This window comes from Anser brachyrhynchus, assembly GCF_964034855.1.
Source record: "Anser brachyrhynchus genome assembly, chromosome: Z".
In the NCBI taxonomy this organism is placed as follows: domain Eukaryota; kingdom Metazoa; phylum Chordata; class Aves; order Anseriformes; family Anatidae; genus Anser; species Anser brachyrhynchus.
In genome coordinates, this window is record NC_137697.1 from 15,020,581 (window position 1) to 15,041,193 (window position 20,613).

The following is a 20,613-nucleotide window of genomic DNA, read 5'->3' on the forward strand; positions in this document are numbered from 1 at the left end:
TGTTTAAAAAATAGCATCACTACCTTGTGGTTGCAGTCCAATACAGGAAGAAAGGAAACTGGTCTAGATGTTTTGTCTTACATGCCCTAAGCAGGGAGAACCCCTTCCCCCTGACCTATTTGGTTTTAGGAAAAAAAAAAATGTTAGACAAAAGAAGAGAGACCTCTGCAACTTCACAAGAGAGGTCTGCTCTTCTAATCTGAAACATTGTCTGGACTTCCCTTCAGCTTTGAGTCAAGCCTCTGAGTCACAGAGAAACGTAGAATTAAAACTGACTCTTAATTGGTGGGATTGCTTTCAATTATACTCAGCTTTTAAGTATATAATTAAAATTTTAATTTAGTTATTATTATTTAATTATATTTTCCCATAGATTATGTAGGTCTTAGGGCCAGACATCTGAAAGTTATGTTGAAATATTCCATATCTCAGTGCTGAAATTTGGTGTCAACGCAACCTGTATTAGGAGTGTAAATGCTCACTCTGGTTGAGCACATACCTGTGCAGGTAGTGTGGCACTGAGCACTGAGATTAGCTCACTTATCAGAAGTGATGTAGCTGTTCCAGTTGTATTGCAGGGTTCTCAAGGGGCACAGCACACCTTAATTTTGGTGTACTTGGTTCCAGGTTTAAAGTAATCTTATTTTGCAACGAGTGGTCATATTGTTCTGTAAAAATAGTAACCCTGATATTTCTCAACTGATACTTAGAGTAGTTGGTAGATAACTCTTATATAGGCAGTCAGTGTCTGGAGGAAAATATTCCTTTCGATCTTACTGTCCCAATGGGGAAACTGTTGTCCTTTGATATACCATGACTGACAGAGAAACACTTCAAGAATAAATCAGTTGCTGCAACAATTAACATAAGTGGCACAAAAGGACAGTAAAAATGTTCTTTCTTTTCTATGTTTAGTATATAGACTAACAAGATATAATGCCTATGAGATGTTAACGAAGTTTAGGAAATGTGCAAAATTCATATGTCTGAATAATGGCTTAGTTATATAATGCTAGCAAAGCAAGTTTTGATGGATTTGTGTTGCTTTAATATAAAATGATTAATTTATAATTCTAATGTTCATGGTTTAATTCTTGCAAGGTGGTGAAACCTATCCCTGTGAAGGGAGATGGATCTGAAATGAACAAGCTATCGCTAGAACCTCAAGCTGAAGGACAAAGCACTGCTTCTTCACCTACGCAGAAAGGAAGGCGTAGTCCTTCTCCTAGTAGCTCTTCTTCATCATCCTCCAGGACTGTTAAATCTGAATCACCAGGTGTTAGAAGAAAAAGGGTATCTCCAGTACCTGTAAGTTGCAAGCTGTGATGTAATTATTGATTTGGATATATTCTACAATCTTTTGCTTAAATAGAGAGGCAATAAATATGTAATTCTCACTGGGTAAGGCAAGATGCTCATGTAGAGGTGTTACAACACAGAGTGTCTCACTTGAGAGTGAGATACGCAGAGCATATCTTATGTTACATTTCTCTCGCGTGGAATTTTATTCTACGCTCTTAGGTGTTTCTTCCTTTTAATTCAGTCAAGCTATCGATTTTTATATTATTTTTTTAGGAAATAAATGAGGAAGTATAGATATGAATGTTCTCCTAGCTTGATTTGCACAAGGAGATGCCAGGAGTTTGGTTTTACTGTAGTTTTGCATGTCAGTTCTCCAAGCCGATATAATCCCTTGAGGACAGGATTGATGATTAGAGTAACATTAGAGAATTACATACCTGGTTCTGGCTACATACCAGTAACCAGAACAGTTACTGGTATGCTATTTGTGATCCTCTGTTTCAGGACTGATCTTTATGTACAGATTCGGGAAGTTTTAGTACATGCATTCTTAGAAGGTAAAATCTATACCATTACATTTGAGAAGATAGGAATGGAATGGAATATTTTGAACATTAAGAACTAGGTTTATCAGACAAGTTTGGGAATATAACAGTTTGAGCAATAGTGTCTAACAGATTTGTTACTGCAAACATGCTCATCCTCATTCGACTCATCTACAATTTCACAGTGCAATTACAGTAAGAATAAAATCTAATAGCCTTCACTGTCCCATTGTTCTAAACAAGGTTTCCAAAATCACTAAAATATATACTGCTGTTCCACTGAACTAGGGATGAATATTGCACAGCACTGTAGAACTCCTTTCCTCCTGATGAGAGAAATGAAAACGTTAAAAAAAAATAAAAAAAATAATAATAATAAAATTGTTCAGCTTTTTTAAAATTGTTCGTAATTGTTCATTTTTTATTTTATATCTACCTTTCACTTGAGAAACCCTGAAGTTTAGAATATCCTTTACTTAACTGATGGACAATAAGTCAATTACAACCTTCTGCATCATAACTTAAAATTCCAAGTAAATGCAAATCAAAGCAGAAGATTTGAAATTGGATAGTCATTAAAGTATTTCATAACATTAGAAATGTGAAAAATTCAAATGAAAACGATTTTAATAAGAAAGGGCCACTTTCTTGTTGTTGTTGTTGTTGTTGTTGTTTCTCATCATCAAAAATAACAACCTGAGCCAATAGTTGCTCTAATTGTGTAAAGGAGAGGGAGCTGTATCATTTTTCTTTGGAATTTCTTAAAGTCAATTCTTATTTCCTTTTGTAAACTCTAGGCATAGGATTTCTTCACTTGTATTAACACTACAAATTTAATTTAATATTTCATAACTTGATCTATTGAGTCATGAGCAAATGATGATCTGGTTGAATTATACGTCCTAATTCAGTAGTAATATGGTAAGTTTATCAATGAAGATTTGAAAATTTAAGCAACTTAAAAGACTCTTTCCCTCATAATATCAGACTATTTTAGTTACATAATTGTAGTTTTTCTTCTATTTCTGATCATAGAAGTGAAAATGAATCCCTTTAAATTCATGAAGTCTAAGCAGGTCGTGGTTTCAGGTCTGGGGGACATGTACTGTATGTCATCCTGAACAAAATACGTAGCTGAACTGATGGAACTGGAAATGATAGAACCACTTCTGTAGTTTCAGAGTGGACGTATAACACCACCTCGAAGAGCCCCATCTCCAGATGGCTTCTCTCCATACAGCCCTGAGGAAACAAATCGTCGTGTCAACAAAGTTATGAGAGCCAGGCTGTACCTGCTGCAGCAGATAGGACCAAACTCTTTCTTAATCGGAGGAGACAGCCCTGATAATAAATACAGAGTCTTTATTGGGCCTCAGGTAATGAACATGTTTGTGTTATCTATAGCTTTTATTAATTCATATTTAATCTTGGAAAATTGTGTACAAAACCAAAACGGATTCAGTCACCAACCTTTGCTAATGGTTCTGCAAAGATACCTAATTGCTTAAAAGATGCAGTCTGTGCTTAGCTTGTATTTTTGTCAGATATGTCAGGTATTTATAGCAAGTACTATTTTTGTCCAGAGCTTCTCTTATGACTTTTTTTAACTAGAGTCTTTTTCTTTGTAAATTTCTTATTCCTACAAGTGGCTCCTAAGCATGTCTTATTAAGCATTTTTGGCTAAAATTTGGCAGCTTTCCTAGTTTCTCACCCTGAAATACTTCCTTTCCTTTTTTTTTAATGGAGTATGTATAAATGACAAGCAATGTCACAATTACTCTAATGGAGTGATAATACCGTTAATACCCATAATTATATCATTTTCAGAGACTTTGATAGGACTGCCTTGTTTCTGTATTGGAGAACATACGGCTTTTGTGTAAACAGAAGCATCTCATTTAAGTTTGCTGTTATGGTAGAGATATTTTTTAAGATTAAATGCATAAATTTCTTTTAGTATAGAGAATAGCTATAGCTTTCAGTTGATTTTTAAAAAATGAAAGGAGAAAACTGGTATTATGATTGTCTGATTTTTTTATATGCATTCCTGAATAATGTTTTGGGAATTCACTTTATGTAGGGCCATGTAAGAAGATATTTATACACTTATATAAAATACTATTTTGCTTTTTTTGAAAAATAGGAGGGCCTAGTACATATCTCTTTAATGCACCTCAGTGTGGAAAACTGATCCATGTAATTATCTAGTCAGTAGAGCCCTAGCATATATTTTTCTTTGCAGACTTGTAGCTGTGGTCGTGGAACATTTTGTATTCATCTATTGTTTGTTATGCTGCGAGTGTTCCAGCTTGAACCCTCAGACCCAATGCTATGGAGAAAGACACTGAAGAACTTCGAGGTAATCAATCTCATAAAGATCTAATGGCAATCTAAAATCTGTCAGGTAAAAGCCTTCAGGGCACTATTTTAAAAATGCTGAAAACTGCAGTATTTCAAAGCAATGAGAATTAGTTTTTAATTGTTTTTCATCTAATCTTCAGAGAGATGTAGATAGAAAAAAACCTGCAAATAAAAGGTGTAACTAAAAGAATTAGTAGAGAGTTGCAGTGTGGTGAATGATTCAAATCTTGGATTTTCTAGTCAAAGCTATTTATTTGCATCTCTGATTAGCCGAAAGTTAAATAAAACGTGAGTCTTCAGAAGGTTGTGTGTATACTTAAAATGATTAGTTATTCTTAATAAATAGGTTTTTGATGTAAATGGTGTTTGTTGTGATCTGTTTATTAGTAAAACTTCTGAAATTCCTGGTAGTTCTGCTGCTAATATATTATTAAGAAGGTCAACAGATTTCTTCTAGTAATAGTTAAGCTTCAGTAATGTTGTCTTTAAATACAAGCTATTCATAGCATAAATGCTACTGTTGCTATCTTTTTCTGATGTTAGGTTGAGAGTTTGTTCCAGAAATATCACAGTAGGCGTAGCTCGAGGATCAAAGCTCCATCTCGTAACACCATCCAGAAGTTTGTCTCACGCATGTCAAATTCTCATACATTGTCATCATCTAGTACTTCTACATCTAGTTCAGAACACAGGTTAGTATTTTTCTAAAGGAATTAAAAGCTTTATTATGTAGTTTTTATATAATTTTGGAGGTTTAGAATCACCTACATTCTTTTTGTTTAAAGCTGCTTTCATTTCAAACCATGTTAAATATCTATATTTGCAAACAATCAAGACTCAAACGTGTGTTAGTCATTGTGGTAAGAAGTGGGCATATTTGCTTTATACCTTCCATATGAAAAATGTTAACTAGAATTGGGAAAAGAATTTTTACTATTTATTAATTTGGGAAACAAGTTTTAGAAATGTGATTATATGCAAGACTGAAACATATATTAACTTTAGAAACAATTATTTATGTGCATTTGTTCAAATACAGCAGTTGTGCAAATGTTGACAAATGAAGAAACAGGGTTTCATTTTTTCTCATGTCCTAGTAAATTTGTACTACTTTGGAGATATGCTTGTACGTATGAGAATACACTGAAAATTTTCTGGGTAAACACGCTGCATGCTTGTAAACATATACTAAAATATCTGAGCATATGTTTAGATAAATTCTTAAAAGCCTTTTTCATGAAAAATGAATGATTAAAATACTTTGAAGGGAGTTAAATTAATGTGATTTTTCTAGTTTATACCATATTAAAAGATGTCTTTTTTCAGTTTTAAGTGATATTTGATTATTTGATAGCTTTCTTTTTTTCTACTAACCTCTATTACTCGTGCTCTTGCATGTTCTTTTCCTGATATTAAAGATCTTGTTTCTTAAACAAATGATTTGTGCATGAATTAGTGGGCTGAGTGAACTAGGCATCCTCTAGAGAGGCCAAACCACAGAAGGCAACCAGAACTGAGACTTTTTCTGTAAAGTGAAACTCTAATATAAGGACTACCTTGGTGTATTATTTTTGATTATAATCATATGGCTAGATGACTATATTCAGACAGGTTTATAATATTGATGTACAGATTGTGACCTCGATTTCCCATTGTCTTTCCATTGTCTGTTTTTTTCAAATAGTCACTATAAATAAACGAAGTTTTAAAAAAACAAGATAAATACATAATCTACTCTGCAATCACTTATGTGGCCAGTTCTTTTAATTAGATATCTTGTCTAGAATTATTTTTTTCATCAGGATGGCTTCACTGGATTGTGAACTTCATTGTAGTGCTTATCATTTTTGGCAGGATAAAAGATATTTCCGTTGTTTGCCAGTACACCTCATGGCTATTTTCAAGCATTACTGGTTCAATGCGAGAGGTTACTATTTTGTGCAAGTCTGTGTTTGCATTATATAAGTATTGGAGAACAGTGAGCATCAGATTCATTTGAGATAAAAGTTTACTCAGTTCTGATATTTACTGTGATTTGCAGTTATTTTTGGTTTATTACTAATTCTTCAAAAATAAGTTTCACAGTGGAAAAATATCAAGTTTGCAAGGAAAATAGTAATGAATATATATGTAGAGAAACAAATGTGTATACAAAATATTTTTATTTTAAAGACTACTGTTGCTGAACAAATACAAGATTCCTTAAAACTTCTAGACATGCCAACTATAACTTAAGATTTTAATATGAATAATAAATTTTGCATGTTTAAGGAATATTACAGAAGATTATATCAGTTTTTCTTTAAATGCTGTTTAATTTTTATTCTTTTTCCTGTTGAAATCACCCGTTACATGAATTTAAAACTTAAGGTATGGGGTTGATAAAATGGAAGCAACGTGCAAAATAGGCAAATGGTGTTTTTTTAAATCTATGTGGGATATGTTGGTATATTCACTTTATTAGTGAATTCATTACATCTGTTTCTGTCAATGACAGAAAACTTGAGTGTTATCTTTTGTTAATTCTTGAGTTTACTTACGTTCATCAAATAGTATTTACAGTTTTCTGTAATGCTCTAAAGACTCACTCATGACTCAGTACTCTGAAAGGAGTATGATGGGGGAAAAAAAAAAGTATGTAGCTTTAAAAATCTGAAAAGCTCCTAGCTTTTCAAGACTAAACAATAAGTAAAAAAGCAAAGCTTGGTTTGTTAAAGAAGCCTTGGGGGAGAGTGGGGGGGCAGGGGGGTGAATCTAAGTGCCCTAGGCTGGGCCTTTCAGTCTCTAATTGGTATCTGACCTAGTTTGAAAAGATGTCATGTGTTTTGTGACTTTCATTTCAACAAAATGTTGTCTATCCTCAGTGCTTCTAAAAATTTGGTTGCTTGCTTATGCAGACCAAGTTTTAAGGAAAATTATTCCTGAATAGCACATAGTAATTTAGAAGTGATTGTTCCAAACTGGAACTTATTTTTTTTATGGTTAAAGCCTGTTCTGAATTCTGATATGCTGTTTTAATAGTCACAATTACCTTTTTTTTTTGTAGTATGAAGGATGAAGAAGAACAGATGTGTCCCATTTGTTTGTTAGGCATGCTGGATGAAGAAAGCCTGACTGTGTGTGAAGATGGATGCAGGAACAAATTACATCACCACTGCATGTCAATATGTATGTTGTCATCTTTGTCTCATTAAACTGTGGTGACTCTAAATATACAAAAGTATTATAACATAGTGAGTTTCATTATTTTGTTTGTTTTAAAAGATAAAAGTTAACAAACAAAAAAATGCCCGTACATGGTAATTGCAACTCTGTGAGACTTTGGTACCATTCTAGGGACTACTGATACGCTGTGTTATATCAGTTATTCACAATCAAGCTTGTAATTTTGTGTTTTGAGAAGTTAACTGCAATGATAGAAATTTCACTCTCTTTTAACTTAAAGAGTATGTCCAATCAGAGTAAGGTTAGGAACAGACTTTTACTCCTCAGTGACTTGCCATTAGAATGCATGAAAGTCATCCACTGTCAGCTTGGATTATGTAATGAATTACGGAGTATTCTTGCATACTACATTAAATGAAGTATACAAATAGTTCGTTTTAACAAATAAAATTCAGCCCTATGTATGTTTATACTTTTTTAAAAAATATTGCTTATGTTTGAGACCCATATTTCAGTTTATTACTTGTAATATTACAGTACTCAAATGAAGCACTTATTGAAGCAGAAAAGTTTAACTACACATTTATTAGGCTGCTGGAGATGGCTCAGTTCAGAAGTGTGCATCCTGAAACTGACGTTCTTCAGTAAATCTTGAACTTACTAATGCCATCTTCCAGTTATATACACAGTAATATATATTATCCTGTTGCTTTTTTCCAGGGGCAGAAGAATGTAGAAGAAACAGAGAGCCACTTATATGTCCTCTTTGCAGATCTAAATGGAGATCTCATGATTTCTATAGGTAAGTGGTCAGTCTGAATATAACTGTCTGTTTCTGGATCTCTGTTTATGTTCTTAAATATGGTAAAGTGTTTACTTTGGTTAATGTTTCATTCATTGATCTGTGCTGTTTGTTGTTAATCTGTAGTCATGAATTGCCTAGCCCTGTGGAATCATCTGTCCTCCGTGTGGTTCAGCAACAAACTCAACAGCAATCTACGGTTGGATCACAGAGAAGAACCCAAGAGAGCAATTTTAACCTTACTCATTATGGGGTCCAGCAGATTCCTTCTGCTTATAAAGATTTAGCTGAGCCATGGATTCAGGTAATTTTTCTTTTTATATCTGAAGCTTCTTTTACAAAAACATTTTGAACAGATTTGCTGCTCTTAGTGAATATTACATTTGCACAGCACTAATGCAAAACTACTTGCATTTCCTTCAGAAGAAGCTATGATCATTGTGTCTTCTGGAAAGCATGAAACATGCTTGTATATTCACTTGTTCTGCTATTCTTAATTACTAAAGGATTTTTTGAAAGAGCTTGGAATAAGAGGAGTAACGTTTTGTTTTATACCTCCAACTTTGTTTCACATTTAAATTTTGCATTGTTGATGCTATCTGTGGATGCAAATGTGGAGAAAAGAGGAAAAAGTGAGTTTCTTAATACTATTGATTCTGAAAAAGGTTACGATGGTGGTTGTGGTGGTATCTAGTGAATCGACCGGGTATAAGAGAACATTAGCACAAAGATCATAGGGATCATTGGTTTGAGCTGGAAGGGACATTAAAGGTCACTCAGTTCCACCCCCACCCCTGCCATGCGCAGGGACACCTCCCACCAGACCAAGTTGCTCAAAGACCTGTCCAGCCTGGCATTGAGCACTTCCAGGGATGGGGCATCCACAGCTTCTCTGGGCAACCTGGGCCTCATAGTAAAGAATTTCTTCCTAATATCCAATCTAAATCTAAGTTTTTTAGTTTAAAACCATTACCCCTTGTTCTGTTACTACACTCCCTGATAAAGAGTCTCTCCCCATGTCTCCCGTAGGCCCACTTTAGGTATTGAATGGCTGCAATAAAGCTCTCCCCAGAGCCATGTCGTCTTTAGGCTAAATGACCCCAGTTCTCTCAGCCTGTCTTTGCAGGAGAGGTGCTCCAGCCCTGTGATCATCTTTGTGGCCCTCCTCTGGACCTTCTGTAACAGGTCCATGTCCACCTTAATGCTGGGGGCATCAGAGCTGAATGCTAGGACTCCAGGTGGGGTCTCACAAGAGCAGAACAGGGGGCGAGAATCACCTCCCTCACCCCGCTAGTCACTCTTCTTTTGATGCAGCCCAGGATACAGTTGGCTTTCTGGGCTGGAGGTGGTCTTCGCCAGATCATGTTGAGCTTATCATCCACTGGTACCCCCAAGTCCCTCTGTGCAGGGCTGCTCTCTATCCGGATGTCACCTAGCCTGTATTCATGTTTGGGATTGTTCCAAGCCAGATGCAGGACCTTGCACTTGTGAACATAAATCACATGTTGTTTGCACGGGGCCTTCTCTCTTTGCTTAAAGTGGACTATTTGAGGTAGAGCTACAATAGGATTCTATTGTATGAGTGTCTAATTCTAGAGCACTTGTAACAATTCAGAAACTTACTCTGAATCCCATCAGTTTTATGGTTGGCTATTATTGGAAATAATTATATTCAATTTGCACAAAGAAAGAAAGGTTTCCCAGTCATGTTTTCACTTTTTTTTCCTTTTTTAGTTTCAGAATTAATCTGAGGCCTATTATTAAAGGTCCATGTAATAAAATGTAATATTTCTAATCCTCATCTTGACTGTGCAGGTATCACATAAATACAAAGTTGTCAATTACTGTTACCTACAATGGATTGCTGGAGCCATATAAGATAAATACTCTCCAACCTAGAGGTGGGCTCAGCTGAGCAAGGATCACACTGTTTAAAGAAGAATGGTGGAACTCGTTTCACCTTTATTTCTGTTGCAACTTTTGCCTAATATAGCTAGAACTTGGCTTTAGGGTTGTTTATACCAAGGTATACAAAGAGACTGTGTAGTGAGTGATTGAAACACAGTGAAACTGGCCACACCATCATCTCCCAACTTGTCCTAGCAGAGTTTCTGGAGAACTGATGACACATCATTTATGAGAGTTCATTTCTATCATAGATTTTTTTTTAAGAAATACTGTATACCCTCTGACACATTCTTGCTATTAGACTTATTTGTAAAGATGGTATTTCAACAGAAACATTTTTCTCTTTTCTTATTGCTGCTCTTAAGTTGTAGTGTTATTCAATTTGACTCATGCAAGGTTGCTTCTTCCTTGGCAGGTGTTTGGGATGGAGTTAGTTGGCTGCTTGTTTTCTCGAAACTGGAATATAAGAGAGATGGCACTTAGACGTCTTTCACATGATGTTAGTGGTGCTCTACTACTGGCTAATGGTGAAAGCACTGGAAATTCTGGAAGTAGCAATGGAAACAACACAAGTGCTGGAGCTCTGGGAGCAGCTAGTGGGTCATCTCAGACCAGTATCTCAGGAGATGTTGTGGTGGAATCCTGCTGCAGTGTGCTGTCCATGGTCTGTGCTGACCCTGTCTACAAAGTGTATGTTGCTGCTTTAGTAAGTAGTTGTTTACTCATTGTATTCGGGTAATTTCAAAGTTACTTCACTTCTGAAAGGGGAGGGAGAAGGAGTAGGTGTATGAAGTCAGAAATTGTAAATATTGTTAAGCATCACTGATGACTTGACTATTAAGTATCTGAAAGCAGGATGAATAAGATCCACAGAAAGAATGAGTTGGCGTGACTCTACTGGATAAAAATAAGGAAATGCTTGCTACAGTGTTTAGTATTAACAGTAACTGTATCGCTGACTTCTTGCCAATCTCAAAGGATGCATGACTACTTCTAACAGCTAGTACATATTAAGCTATTTATCTTTTTAAAATTTCACTGATATTTTTAATTTATATAAAACTATTTGCAACTTTAATTTAAAAAGCAAACAAAATGTATAACTAAACTAATTTCATATATATTGTTTTTTCTCCTTTCTCTCAGAAAACCTTAAGAGCCATGCTGGTATATACTCCTTGTCATACTTTGGCAGAAAGGACTAAACTACAGCGACTTCTCAAGCCAGTTGTGGAGACAATATTAGTTAAATGTGCAGATGCCAACAGGTATGGTGTCCCATGAACATCATACCTATTGTTACTGAAATGCCTTGAAGCTTAATTTATTGATATTTTATGTGAAACTAGAAGACCATTTACAGGTGGTGGTAAACTATATATGGACCATAAGTATAAACATACCATGGTATGTTTTTGTTAAAGAGTAGTTGCTACAGCCAACTTCAGTCTTGAAAGACACAGGTTTTGAACACATCTGGTAATATTTTTCCAGTGTTTACAGATCTTATATAATGCTTTGCTTTCATAAAGACTTTTTCCCATAAAATGAAAGAAAATGTCAGGTGCAGTCTTCAGCCTTTCAGCATCCTTTTCAACTGGTTGAACTGCTTTAGTGTAATTATCCTGACTCCCCTTTAAAACTCTATAGCAAGAACCAATTACCAGGTTTTATGTGTTTAATATATTTGCATGTTTCCTACTAAAGCAAAGTCTGTTGTAGATCTATTTCCTTAAGTGTTAATATAATACTGTTAGTTCTTACTTCGTAGCATAATGATAGAAGATGGCTGTTCTTGAATGAATGTCTTCTGGCCGTTCTGGCTTGAGCAGGCTTTGTCCTCCAGTCCCAAGCTACCCTGTCTGCTCTGCCAGACCAAGCATTTCTTCAGCTGTGTTTTGTACTAGATGCAGAAGACCATCAGCATGATTTCTCTTTTGGTTTAGTTCCTAATAAGCAGCATTGCTTCTAAAATCAGCTGGAGATGTTCCCTACCCCCACCAGCAATAGTCTAGCAATAGAGCATCTAAAATAAAAGAAAAAGTGAAATAAAGCTGTTGTTGGATTTCTGAATTTGTCCTGTTTTTACAAGAGACAGTTCTTACGCACTGTTGAATGATTTCTTTAATAAAAGAGATTATTGCCTAAAAACATCTCTCTAAGAATTTGAGAAATGGGGATGTACTGAGAGATAGGGAAGCTGACTGCTATTTGTTTTATTTATTTGTTAGTGATAGATACTAAGTTTCTGGAAATGCCCTTGTAAAAATCTCACGGCTAGCGGTAGCTTACAAGATAGAGCATTATACAAGGCGATTGGAATAAAATGATGTGAAGTTGATTTCCAAGCAGAGTTCCAAGCTAATGGTTATTAAAATGTTTTAATGTTTTCCCTTGAAATCATCAGCTAAAAGAGATAATTTTGTTTTTAATTTCTTGTAGTCGAACGAGTCAACTTTCAGTCTCAACACTACTGGAGATGTGTAAAGGCCAAGCAGGAGAGCTGGCGGTTGGGAGAGAAATACTTAAGTCTGGTAATAATAGCTCTTCATATATAAATGAATTATAATTACAAGCAAACATACTGAAGTGTTTTAAATTAAGTACAAAATTTATACAAAATCAGCAACAGCATTGCTCTTTGGAGTTTAGAGATGGGGTTACTACCCCATAGAGAGACGGGGTTAGAGGTGGGCACAGGTGTATTTCTGTGTGACGCAGTTCTGATCCCTATGGAATTTAAACAGTGAAGGTATGTATCTAATCCTTATTTTTAACTACTTTTTTTTTAGGGTCCATTGGTATTGGTGGTGTTGATTATGTCTTAAATTGTATTCTTGGAACCCAAACTGAATCTAGCAACTGGCAAGCGCTACTGGGACGACTTTGTCTTATAGACAGACTTCTGTTGGAATTTCCTGGTGAATTTTATCCTCACATTGTCTGTGGAGATGTTTTACAGGCCGATACTGTAGTAGACAGGTACTTGCTTACACTATTTGACTATTAGTCTTTGTAGTTGAGCATATTGTTGGTGATCTCTCAAAAAATGGCAGGTGTAATTCCTGTAGACAAATAGTGTATACTACAGGAAACAGTGAACCAACTTTAGAGCAAATCGTTGCCATTTTTAAATTTCTGATCTGTTAAATACTTCTGAAGCATCAGTGCAGCAGTAAGTCTTTTTGCTACTGCAGAACTGATAGCTAAATACTTTGTCTTGAAATGGCTTTCTTAGCACAAGTTAACTAGAGCATATCATTGTATAAAACATTATCTTTTTTTTTGTCAGGTATAAGAAACTTCTCTCCCTCTTAAATTTCGCCTTGCAGTCAATTGACAATTCCCACTCAATGGTTGGTAAACTGTCGCGGAGAGTATTTTTGAGTGCCGCAAGAATGGTGGCAAGAGTGCCTCATGTTTTTTTAAAGCTTTTAGAAATGTTGAGTGTGACAAGCTCGACTCATTATGCAAGGATGCGTCGACGTTTGATGGCAATAGCAGATGAAATGGAAATTGCAGAAGCTATCCAGCTAGGCATGGAAGAAATGCAGTCCGGGGATTGTCGACATGAAGACTTTTTGCAGCTACCTGTACCAGATAACTCTCCAGAAGCTACAGAAAATAATACACCTAACAATACTGTCCAGTTATCAGGGAAAAGTGGGAAAGGTTTAAGTGACAAAAAAATGAGTGCCAGTCCAGAGGACATTTCTGAGACACTGGCTGGCCTTGCTGTGGGACTTCCTGTTTCATCAGTAACCACTGAGCAACCAAAGCCAGCTGTTCAAACAAAAGGAAAACCCCACAGTCAGTGTTTGAACTCTTCTTCCTCATCCAATCATTCCCAGTCACTATTCCCAACACTTCTCTCTCCTTCAAACCCATCTGTACCAGCTGGCACTGTAACAGATGTCTCTAAACTCAGACCTCAGGGATTCATTCCCTGCAAAATCCCCTCACCTTCTCCTCAAACACAGCGGAAACTCTCTCTCCAGTTTCAGAGAAACTGTTCCGAAAATAAAGAAGCAGAGAAACTTTCTCCAGTCTTCACCCAAGCCAGGCCATTGCCATCCAGTCACATACACAGGCCAAAGCCATCACGACCCACTCCATGTGATATGAGCAAGCAGGGGGAAACGTCAAAAAATGGTATGACGCTTGACCTGAACGATATTTCACAGTGTGACGGCAATAGTAGTAATAGCAGCGCAGTTATTCCAAGTGAAGAGACGGTGTTCACACCGGTAGATGAGAAGTGTCGCTTGGATGTTAATGCAGAGCTCAACTCCAGTATTGAGGACCTACTCGAGGCTTCCATGCCAACAAGTGATGGCACAGTTACGTTCAAGTCCGAAGTTGCAGTTCTTTCTCCTGAGCGGGCGGAAAATGATGATACTTACAAAGATGATGTAAATCATAATCAAAAATGCAAGGAAAAGATGGAAGCTGAAGAAGAGGAAGCTTTAGCTATTGCTATGGCAATGTCAGCGTCTCAAGATGCCCTGCCAATAATTCCCCAACTACAGGTTGAAAATGGTGAAGATATCATAATTATCCAGCAGGATGTAAGTATACACATGGAAATTTAGCATAAATTGAGATTCATGGAATTTAAAGCAGTGTTGGTATGTTTTCAGAGTTACAGAAACACAGACTCAATATCCTCTCCTAGAAGTTGGAATATAAACATACACCCTCGGTACGCATATTGCATGTGCAAATAGAAACCTTCTGTGGTTATTAACAAATTTAGAGAAGGTGTTTGGAAGAGAGACATTTAATGTGCCAACCTTTAAAAAAGCAAATAAGGAAGTGTAAAAGTGAGGAAGCAGAATATGAGAGTTTTCAGGAAGGAGTAGAACTGAACTGGGTCTTAGTGCTGATTTACTGTGAAGGCTATCATGTAATACTAAATTAGTTTCTGTAAGAAAAAGAGGAGTAGGAAGAGATCATGCTGTCAGCATGTGTTGAGACAGAAGCTGCGAGATATTTAGAAGCCAGAAAAACAATGATTGCAAGTGAACAGAAGCACAAGAAATAACAATAGAGAGAGAAAGGAGTATTTTATGAAAGTTCACTAAAATGGTTGAGTGTATTGACTTGATGGAGTAAGAGACGTGCTGAAAGCTTTTGAGGCTACATGCCTAGGAAAGGTGGCAGAATTGGTAATGTTGCTGGGAAGAAGAAAGAAATCTTACATTGTTTTTTGCGATCATTTGCATGAGGTAACAACATGTGAAGCACAAATTGCCAGTAGTATATTAAGTAGAAAACATGATTTTGGTTCTTTAGAGTAGACGATAAGTAAAAACCTGACTAGAAATTAGTTCAGAAATAGAAAAAAGCCCTGCTCCTATTTGTGTCTTTATATCTTGCCTTTCACCTTTGCTCACTAACATAGAGGAAGCACTCTGTTATTAGATATTGTAGGAATGTGTGGATTATGGAAAATGAGTGTTCTGATCTCATCTGAAACATGTCTAACATGCAATATAAATAAATGTATGGGCAAAGAGAGGCATATAAACATGGAAATTTCATAGCTTTCCAGAACATCTACATTTTAGATGCATGCTAAACAAGTAATTGATTCGGAATTTAACTTTTAGACACCAGAAACCCTGCCTGGACATACCAAAGCAAAACACCATTACAGAGAAGATGCAGAATGGCTTAAAGGTCAGCAAATTGGTCTTGGAGCTTTCTCTTCCTGCTACCAAGCTCAAGATGTGGGAACAGGGACATTAATGGCTGTAAAACAGGTAAATATTTCACTTCCTTCAATGTATTCTGCTTGTTCTTCAATATTTTGGGGGGAATATTTTGTGTAAAAACCTGCTCTCAGACTGTTCCCTAGTTCTTTTGCTCCATGTCATATGTACTCACATAACACATAATACAAAATCTTTATATTCATGTTATTAACATAATATTTTCAGTCTTTCACTTTTTAATAAAATAAAAAATACTGTACTTTCTAATATACATTTTGAAATATATTTTTATATGGTCCTTTTTTTTTGTAGTTTTTCAAGTGCATTTTTGCTTTTATCAAGTTTACACATCAGTGACAGTTAGGAATGGAGCACAGATTTCTTGGTTCCAAAGTGACGCCCTATTTTCCTAGTTTAAGCACAGCAAAGTGAAAAGGAAAGGTTCTCTACTCCAGAGATTGTTAGTGTTTCCCCCAGAAGATCACTCTCACAAGATCACTCTTGACCGTCTTGCATAGAGATGAATTCTCAGCTGAAGGGATTTGAGATTAAAAGAACAATTGAAGTTTTTGGATGGTGAACAGAGATAGAAAGCCATCCATTCTTGTTGCTGTACTGAAAGGATTTGGGGAGGGGGCACAGTTACAGAACAGATAATTATGTGAAGTAAATCTGAATGTCATATTTCAAAACAGGTGACATATGTCAGGAACACATCATCTGAGCAAGAAGAGGTAGTTGAAGCACTGAGGGAGGAGATACGTATGATGAGTCATCTGAACCATCCTAATATTATTCGCATGTTGGGTGCTACATGTGAGAAGAGCAACTATAACCTCTTTATTGAATGGATGGCAGGTAAACAACTGCATGTGGAAGAAAATGAAAGTATCAGTTGTCTTGGAACTGTAGTTTCTGCAAAAATATACAGCAAAATATTCCCTGTGTTGCTTAAGTTTGCAAACTTCTTTTCTTTGCTGATTTAAAGATTTGTGTTGATTAAAGAATAAAGATTTACTTGCTTACGAAACAGTTGAAGCAGTCATAGCGGTTTTCTTACTGGGATTCTTTTTTGGCTTGAAATTTTCCATGTCTGATTTGTTATACAGTTAATGCAGTTGAAAGCCCTGAACAGAAATTTTAATACTTTATTCATATTCTGCATCTAAAGAAGGTGCCAAACTTTGAGACAGACACCTTCAGCTTTATATGTTTCCAGAGTTTTCTGTGTGGCTCTGTTTAAATAATTTAATAATGTAAATAAGTTTAAATAATTATTTAAAATAACTTTGCTAGAAATTTTGCAATACCCATCACTTGTTTCTGTCCCAAGCATTTTCTTAAAAACTGTGTCAGAAGACACACAAAGGCATTTGAGAATTTAAAGTAACTTTCTAATAATATAGAGTAAGTAGGATGCTTCAAGAAAAAAAAAAAGGTAGTTCAAAATCTATTAATTTGTAATTTAGTAGTATTTTTTTTCATTATTTCATACGGCAGGGACAAGAAAGTGTTTTTTTTTTCTTTAGGAAGGAGCTTTATTTTATGAATGGGATTTTATGTTGTTGTGGTCTAGTTATCAAGACTAGATTTGGTGGTTTAGACATTCTATTGCATGTTTCCTATGCAAGAAAGCATTGCACTTTATGGTCTCTGGCAGAAACTACTTGGTAATACCAGGCTGCTAACAAGCAAAGCTTGGGTGTTTTTACACCCAGTAGTGCAGAACATCTTTTTTCTTTATTTTTCTGAAATAATATTACTTAAGTAATAAAATGTCAGATGTCTTTACATCACTCGAGCCCAAGATATATTACTGTACTTTGAAAGCACAGTGTAAAATCCAGATCCTTGAGGATCTATATACCAGTACTTGGTGTGTTAAAGTATTTGTATTTTTTTTGTAAGGAAGGTTGATGTTTCTAGGAAGCATAAACATCTATGTCATTATAATATGTACAGTTCCTGGCAGAAAGTAATCAAGTAATCAACTATATTTCTGTTTACCTAGAGAACTGCAATTTTAGGAGGCAATGCTACATTCCATTATATGAAATATGAGTGTTGATAAATTCTGTTTTTATTTTCTAGGGGGATCAGTTGCTCATTTGTTAAGTAAATATGGAGCTTTCAAAGAATCAGTTATTATTAATTACACAGAACAACTGTTACGTGGCCTTTCTTACCTCCACGAGAATCAGATAATCCACAGAGATGTTAAAGGTAAGAATTATTTAAAAGGTCTCCTAAAGCTTAATGTTTGGAAAGCAGCATCTATTGTGGCGTGAGAGCTGGTGTTTCTCTTGGATACCATCTCTAGAGTGGTGTCTGCTGAGTACATCTGATCAACTTAGGAACCTTTGTTCTACAGAAATTAATCAAACATTCATAGCATGCTTGGGGATATTTCCTACCTATGCCAGAGATATAGAAAAATTTGTTTTCTGGATTGCTAAATTGAAATACAAAGTCACCATGTAGCTTTAAATGTTAATTAGTTAAATTCATGTAAATATTTACTGTGAAATGATAATAAAATCTGAACAAGACAAAACAAGGAGGTCAGGTTTCTAATGTATGGCAATATTGTGATTTCTTCTTTTATCCTGATCGAACGTAAACACAGTTGTGCTGTTTGACAAAAACAAAATTTGGACTTCACTGGGAAGTTCAAGCCTTATTAAACTTCTGCCTTTAATATCACTATATCTGTCCACAAACAAGAGATAGACCCAGATAAGTATCAACCTAATAATGGCAAACACTTGTCTTTTAATATTTCTCCTTAAAATAGGAAAACTTTCATTTGCTATGTAATTCTTTTTAAAACGTCTCAAAGCTACCAAAGGATGAAATAAGTTTAAATTTTATAGGGAGCTGCAGACAATGAAAACCTCCAGGGTTTTTCTTTCATTGTTTGAGCTCCAGGCATTGTTCCAGAATCCTGTGTTTGCCCTACTTAGAAAGTTTGATTCCTTCTCTAAATCTCTCAGACGGCCTAAACCTATGTGCAGTATCATTTGGGCATAACAAAAAAGTGACATTATTAGACTTGTCCTTGACTTTTTAGATTTCCTTGATAGTGGGGGTGGAATGTGAACATATAGTTTTGAAATGGAGGGAGGAAAATTGTCTGTTCATCCATTTGCCTTTAATAGAAACCCAACTAGCAGTATTTTTATTATGCTGTTGACAGGTGCCAATTTGCTAATTGACAGCACAGGTCATAGATTAAGAATTGCTGATTTTGGAGCTGCAGCCAGGTTGGCATCAAAAGGAACTGGTGCTGGGGAGTTTCAGGGACAGTTGTTGGGAACTATTGCATTTATGGCCCCGGAGGTAAGAAAGCAGTTTTGAAAGTTACTTGAAAAATTGTTTGAACTCTGTAAGCTAAATCATACAGCTAAATAACAGAACACTGCTATAAATGCTTCTAATGTATTTTAAATTTAGTTGCTCTAAAGAATAGGAGTGATACCAACATAGGAATAATGACATTTCTTTATTGTTGTCAAAGTTGATACATGTAGTTTTTTTGCAAGATATATCATGAGTATTATTACAAAAGCCCAAGTGACCATTTGGTCAAAAGAGTGCAAGATTATTTGATTTGTCCCTTAATCAGGCACTTCACTAGCTCTCCTCTATGGCTTTCTAGTGGCATTTACATCACTTATCACTGTTAACTAGAAATGTTGATCAGAATGCACTTGATTATTTTTTTGACAGAATTTAACTTACTTAGAGTTAAGAAACTTTGAAGTGGATAATCTGAGCTTTGTTTTGTCTCTCTGTTCAGGTTCTGAGAGGTCAGCAGTATGGTAGGAGCTGCGATGTGTGGAGTGTTGGATGTGTTGTTATAGAAATGGCTTGTGCTAAACCTCCCTGGAATGCAGAGAAACACTCCAATCACCTTGCTCTAATATTTAAGGTGAGGTATTTGTTGCTACAAATATGCTACAAAAGACGCCAACCAGTTTCATCTATATAGCAGTGTGAATTTTAGAAAAGCATACAGGTTGTAGGAATTGTTGCAATGGCCCTTCTTAATATGCAGAAAAAGCTCTGTTCTGAGATACATAATGTATCAGGCCAAAAAAGAAATTAGGAATAGAGATGATCAAATCATCTTTCTCTAGTCAAGGATTTGAACTCTTACTTACAGATCTGTAAAGTATGGGAGCAAAAGAAAACTGTTTCTACCATAAAACATTTGTGTATTCATATTTCATAGTGGGGAATGTCCTTCGGTAAAACCTGATGTTCCATGACCAGATTTCACCAGAAGATTATCTATCATTATGTCATGCTGTATATAAATATTGTCCCTCCCTTTTCTAGGTCATCAATTTCAGCATTCGTGCTTCTTACTAAAATTAGATATATTTAATTCTAAAAATCTAGATGAACTGTAGGCATGAATGAAGAAAATACTGCCACGGGTAAAGAAAGTGATAATCGTCTTCACTAGCATGACTGAAGAAAGTGTTTCCACACTTTCCACACTAAACAAAATTAGCACAGTAGTATTCAAATAAGAAATGTAATTGTCTTAATGATTTGATGTCTGTGTGAATCTGGTGGTGTCACCGTAGTGTTCTCAATCTTGTCTAGCGAAGGTGAAAATGAATTTGGGGAGTAATCTTCTTCCATCTGAAAAAAGATTGTCTTGTGGGGTGGTAGCAGAAACACAGTAAAGACAAAGCAAGAGAGCAAACCTAGATTTAACTGAGCAATGTTGCATAATGGTATGTCAAGCTGTGTCCATGCTTTCTTCCATGATGGCAGTTAACACCAATGGCAAGTAGTAGAC

General features: G+C 35.7%; 1 protein-coding gene across 7 annotated transcripts in view; it reads left to right on the forward strand.

Annotated features, from left to right (window-relative positions):
* MAP3K1 (mitogen-activated protein kinase kinase kinase 1) overlaps window positions 1–20,613 on the forward strand; it is a 60,025-nt gene that overhangs the window by 36,489 nt on the left and 2,923 nt on the right. For all 7 annotated transcript variants that reach the window (XM_080574621.1, XM_080574626.1, XM_080574627.1 and 4 more), the window contains exons 3-19: window positions 1,102–1,308; window positions 3,023–3,223; window positions 4,090–4,206; window positions 4,752–4,900; window positions 7,255–7,376; window positions 8,094–8,175; window positions 8,302–8,479; window positions 10,499–10,789; window positions 11,230–11,351; window positions 12,526–12,617; window positions 12,876–13,065; window positions 13,376–14,651; window positions 15,696–15,848; window positions 16,496–16,658; window positions 17,892–18,023; window positions 18,997–19,139; window positions 19,600–19,731. In XM_080574621.1, the coding sequence (XP_080430747.1) occupies window positions 1,102–1,308; window positions 3,023–3,223; window positions 4,090–4,206; window positions 4,752–4,900; window positions 7,255–7,376; window positions 8,094–8,175; window positions 8,302–8,479; window positions 10,499–10,789; window positions 11,230–11,351; window positions 12,526–12,617; window positions 12,876–13,065; window positions 13,376–14,651; window positions 15,696–15,848; window positions 16,496–16,658; window positions 17,892–18,023; window positions 18,997–19,139; window positions 19,600–19,731 (3,750 nt within the window). The remainder of the gene's footprint in view (window positions 1–1,101; window positions 1,309–3,022; window positions 3,224–4,089; window positions 4,207–4,751; window positions 4,901–7,254; window positions 7,377–8,093; window positions 8,176–8,301; window positions 8,480–10,498; window positions 10,790–11,229; window positions 11,352–12,525; window positions 12,618–12,875; window positions 13,066–13,375; window positions 14,652–15,695; window positions 15,849–16,495; window positions 16,659–17,891; window positions 18,024–18,996; window positions 19,140–19,599; window positions 19,732–20,613) is intronic.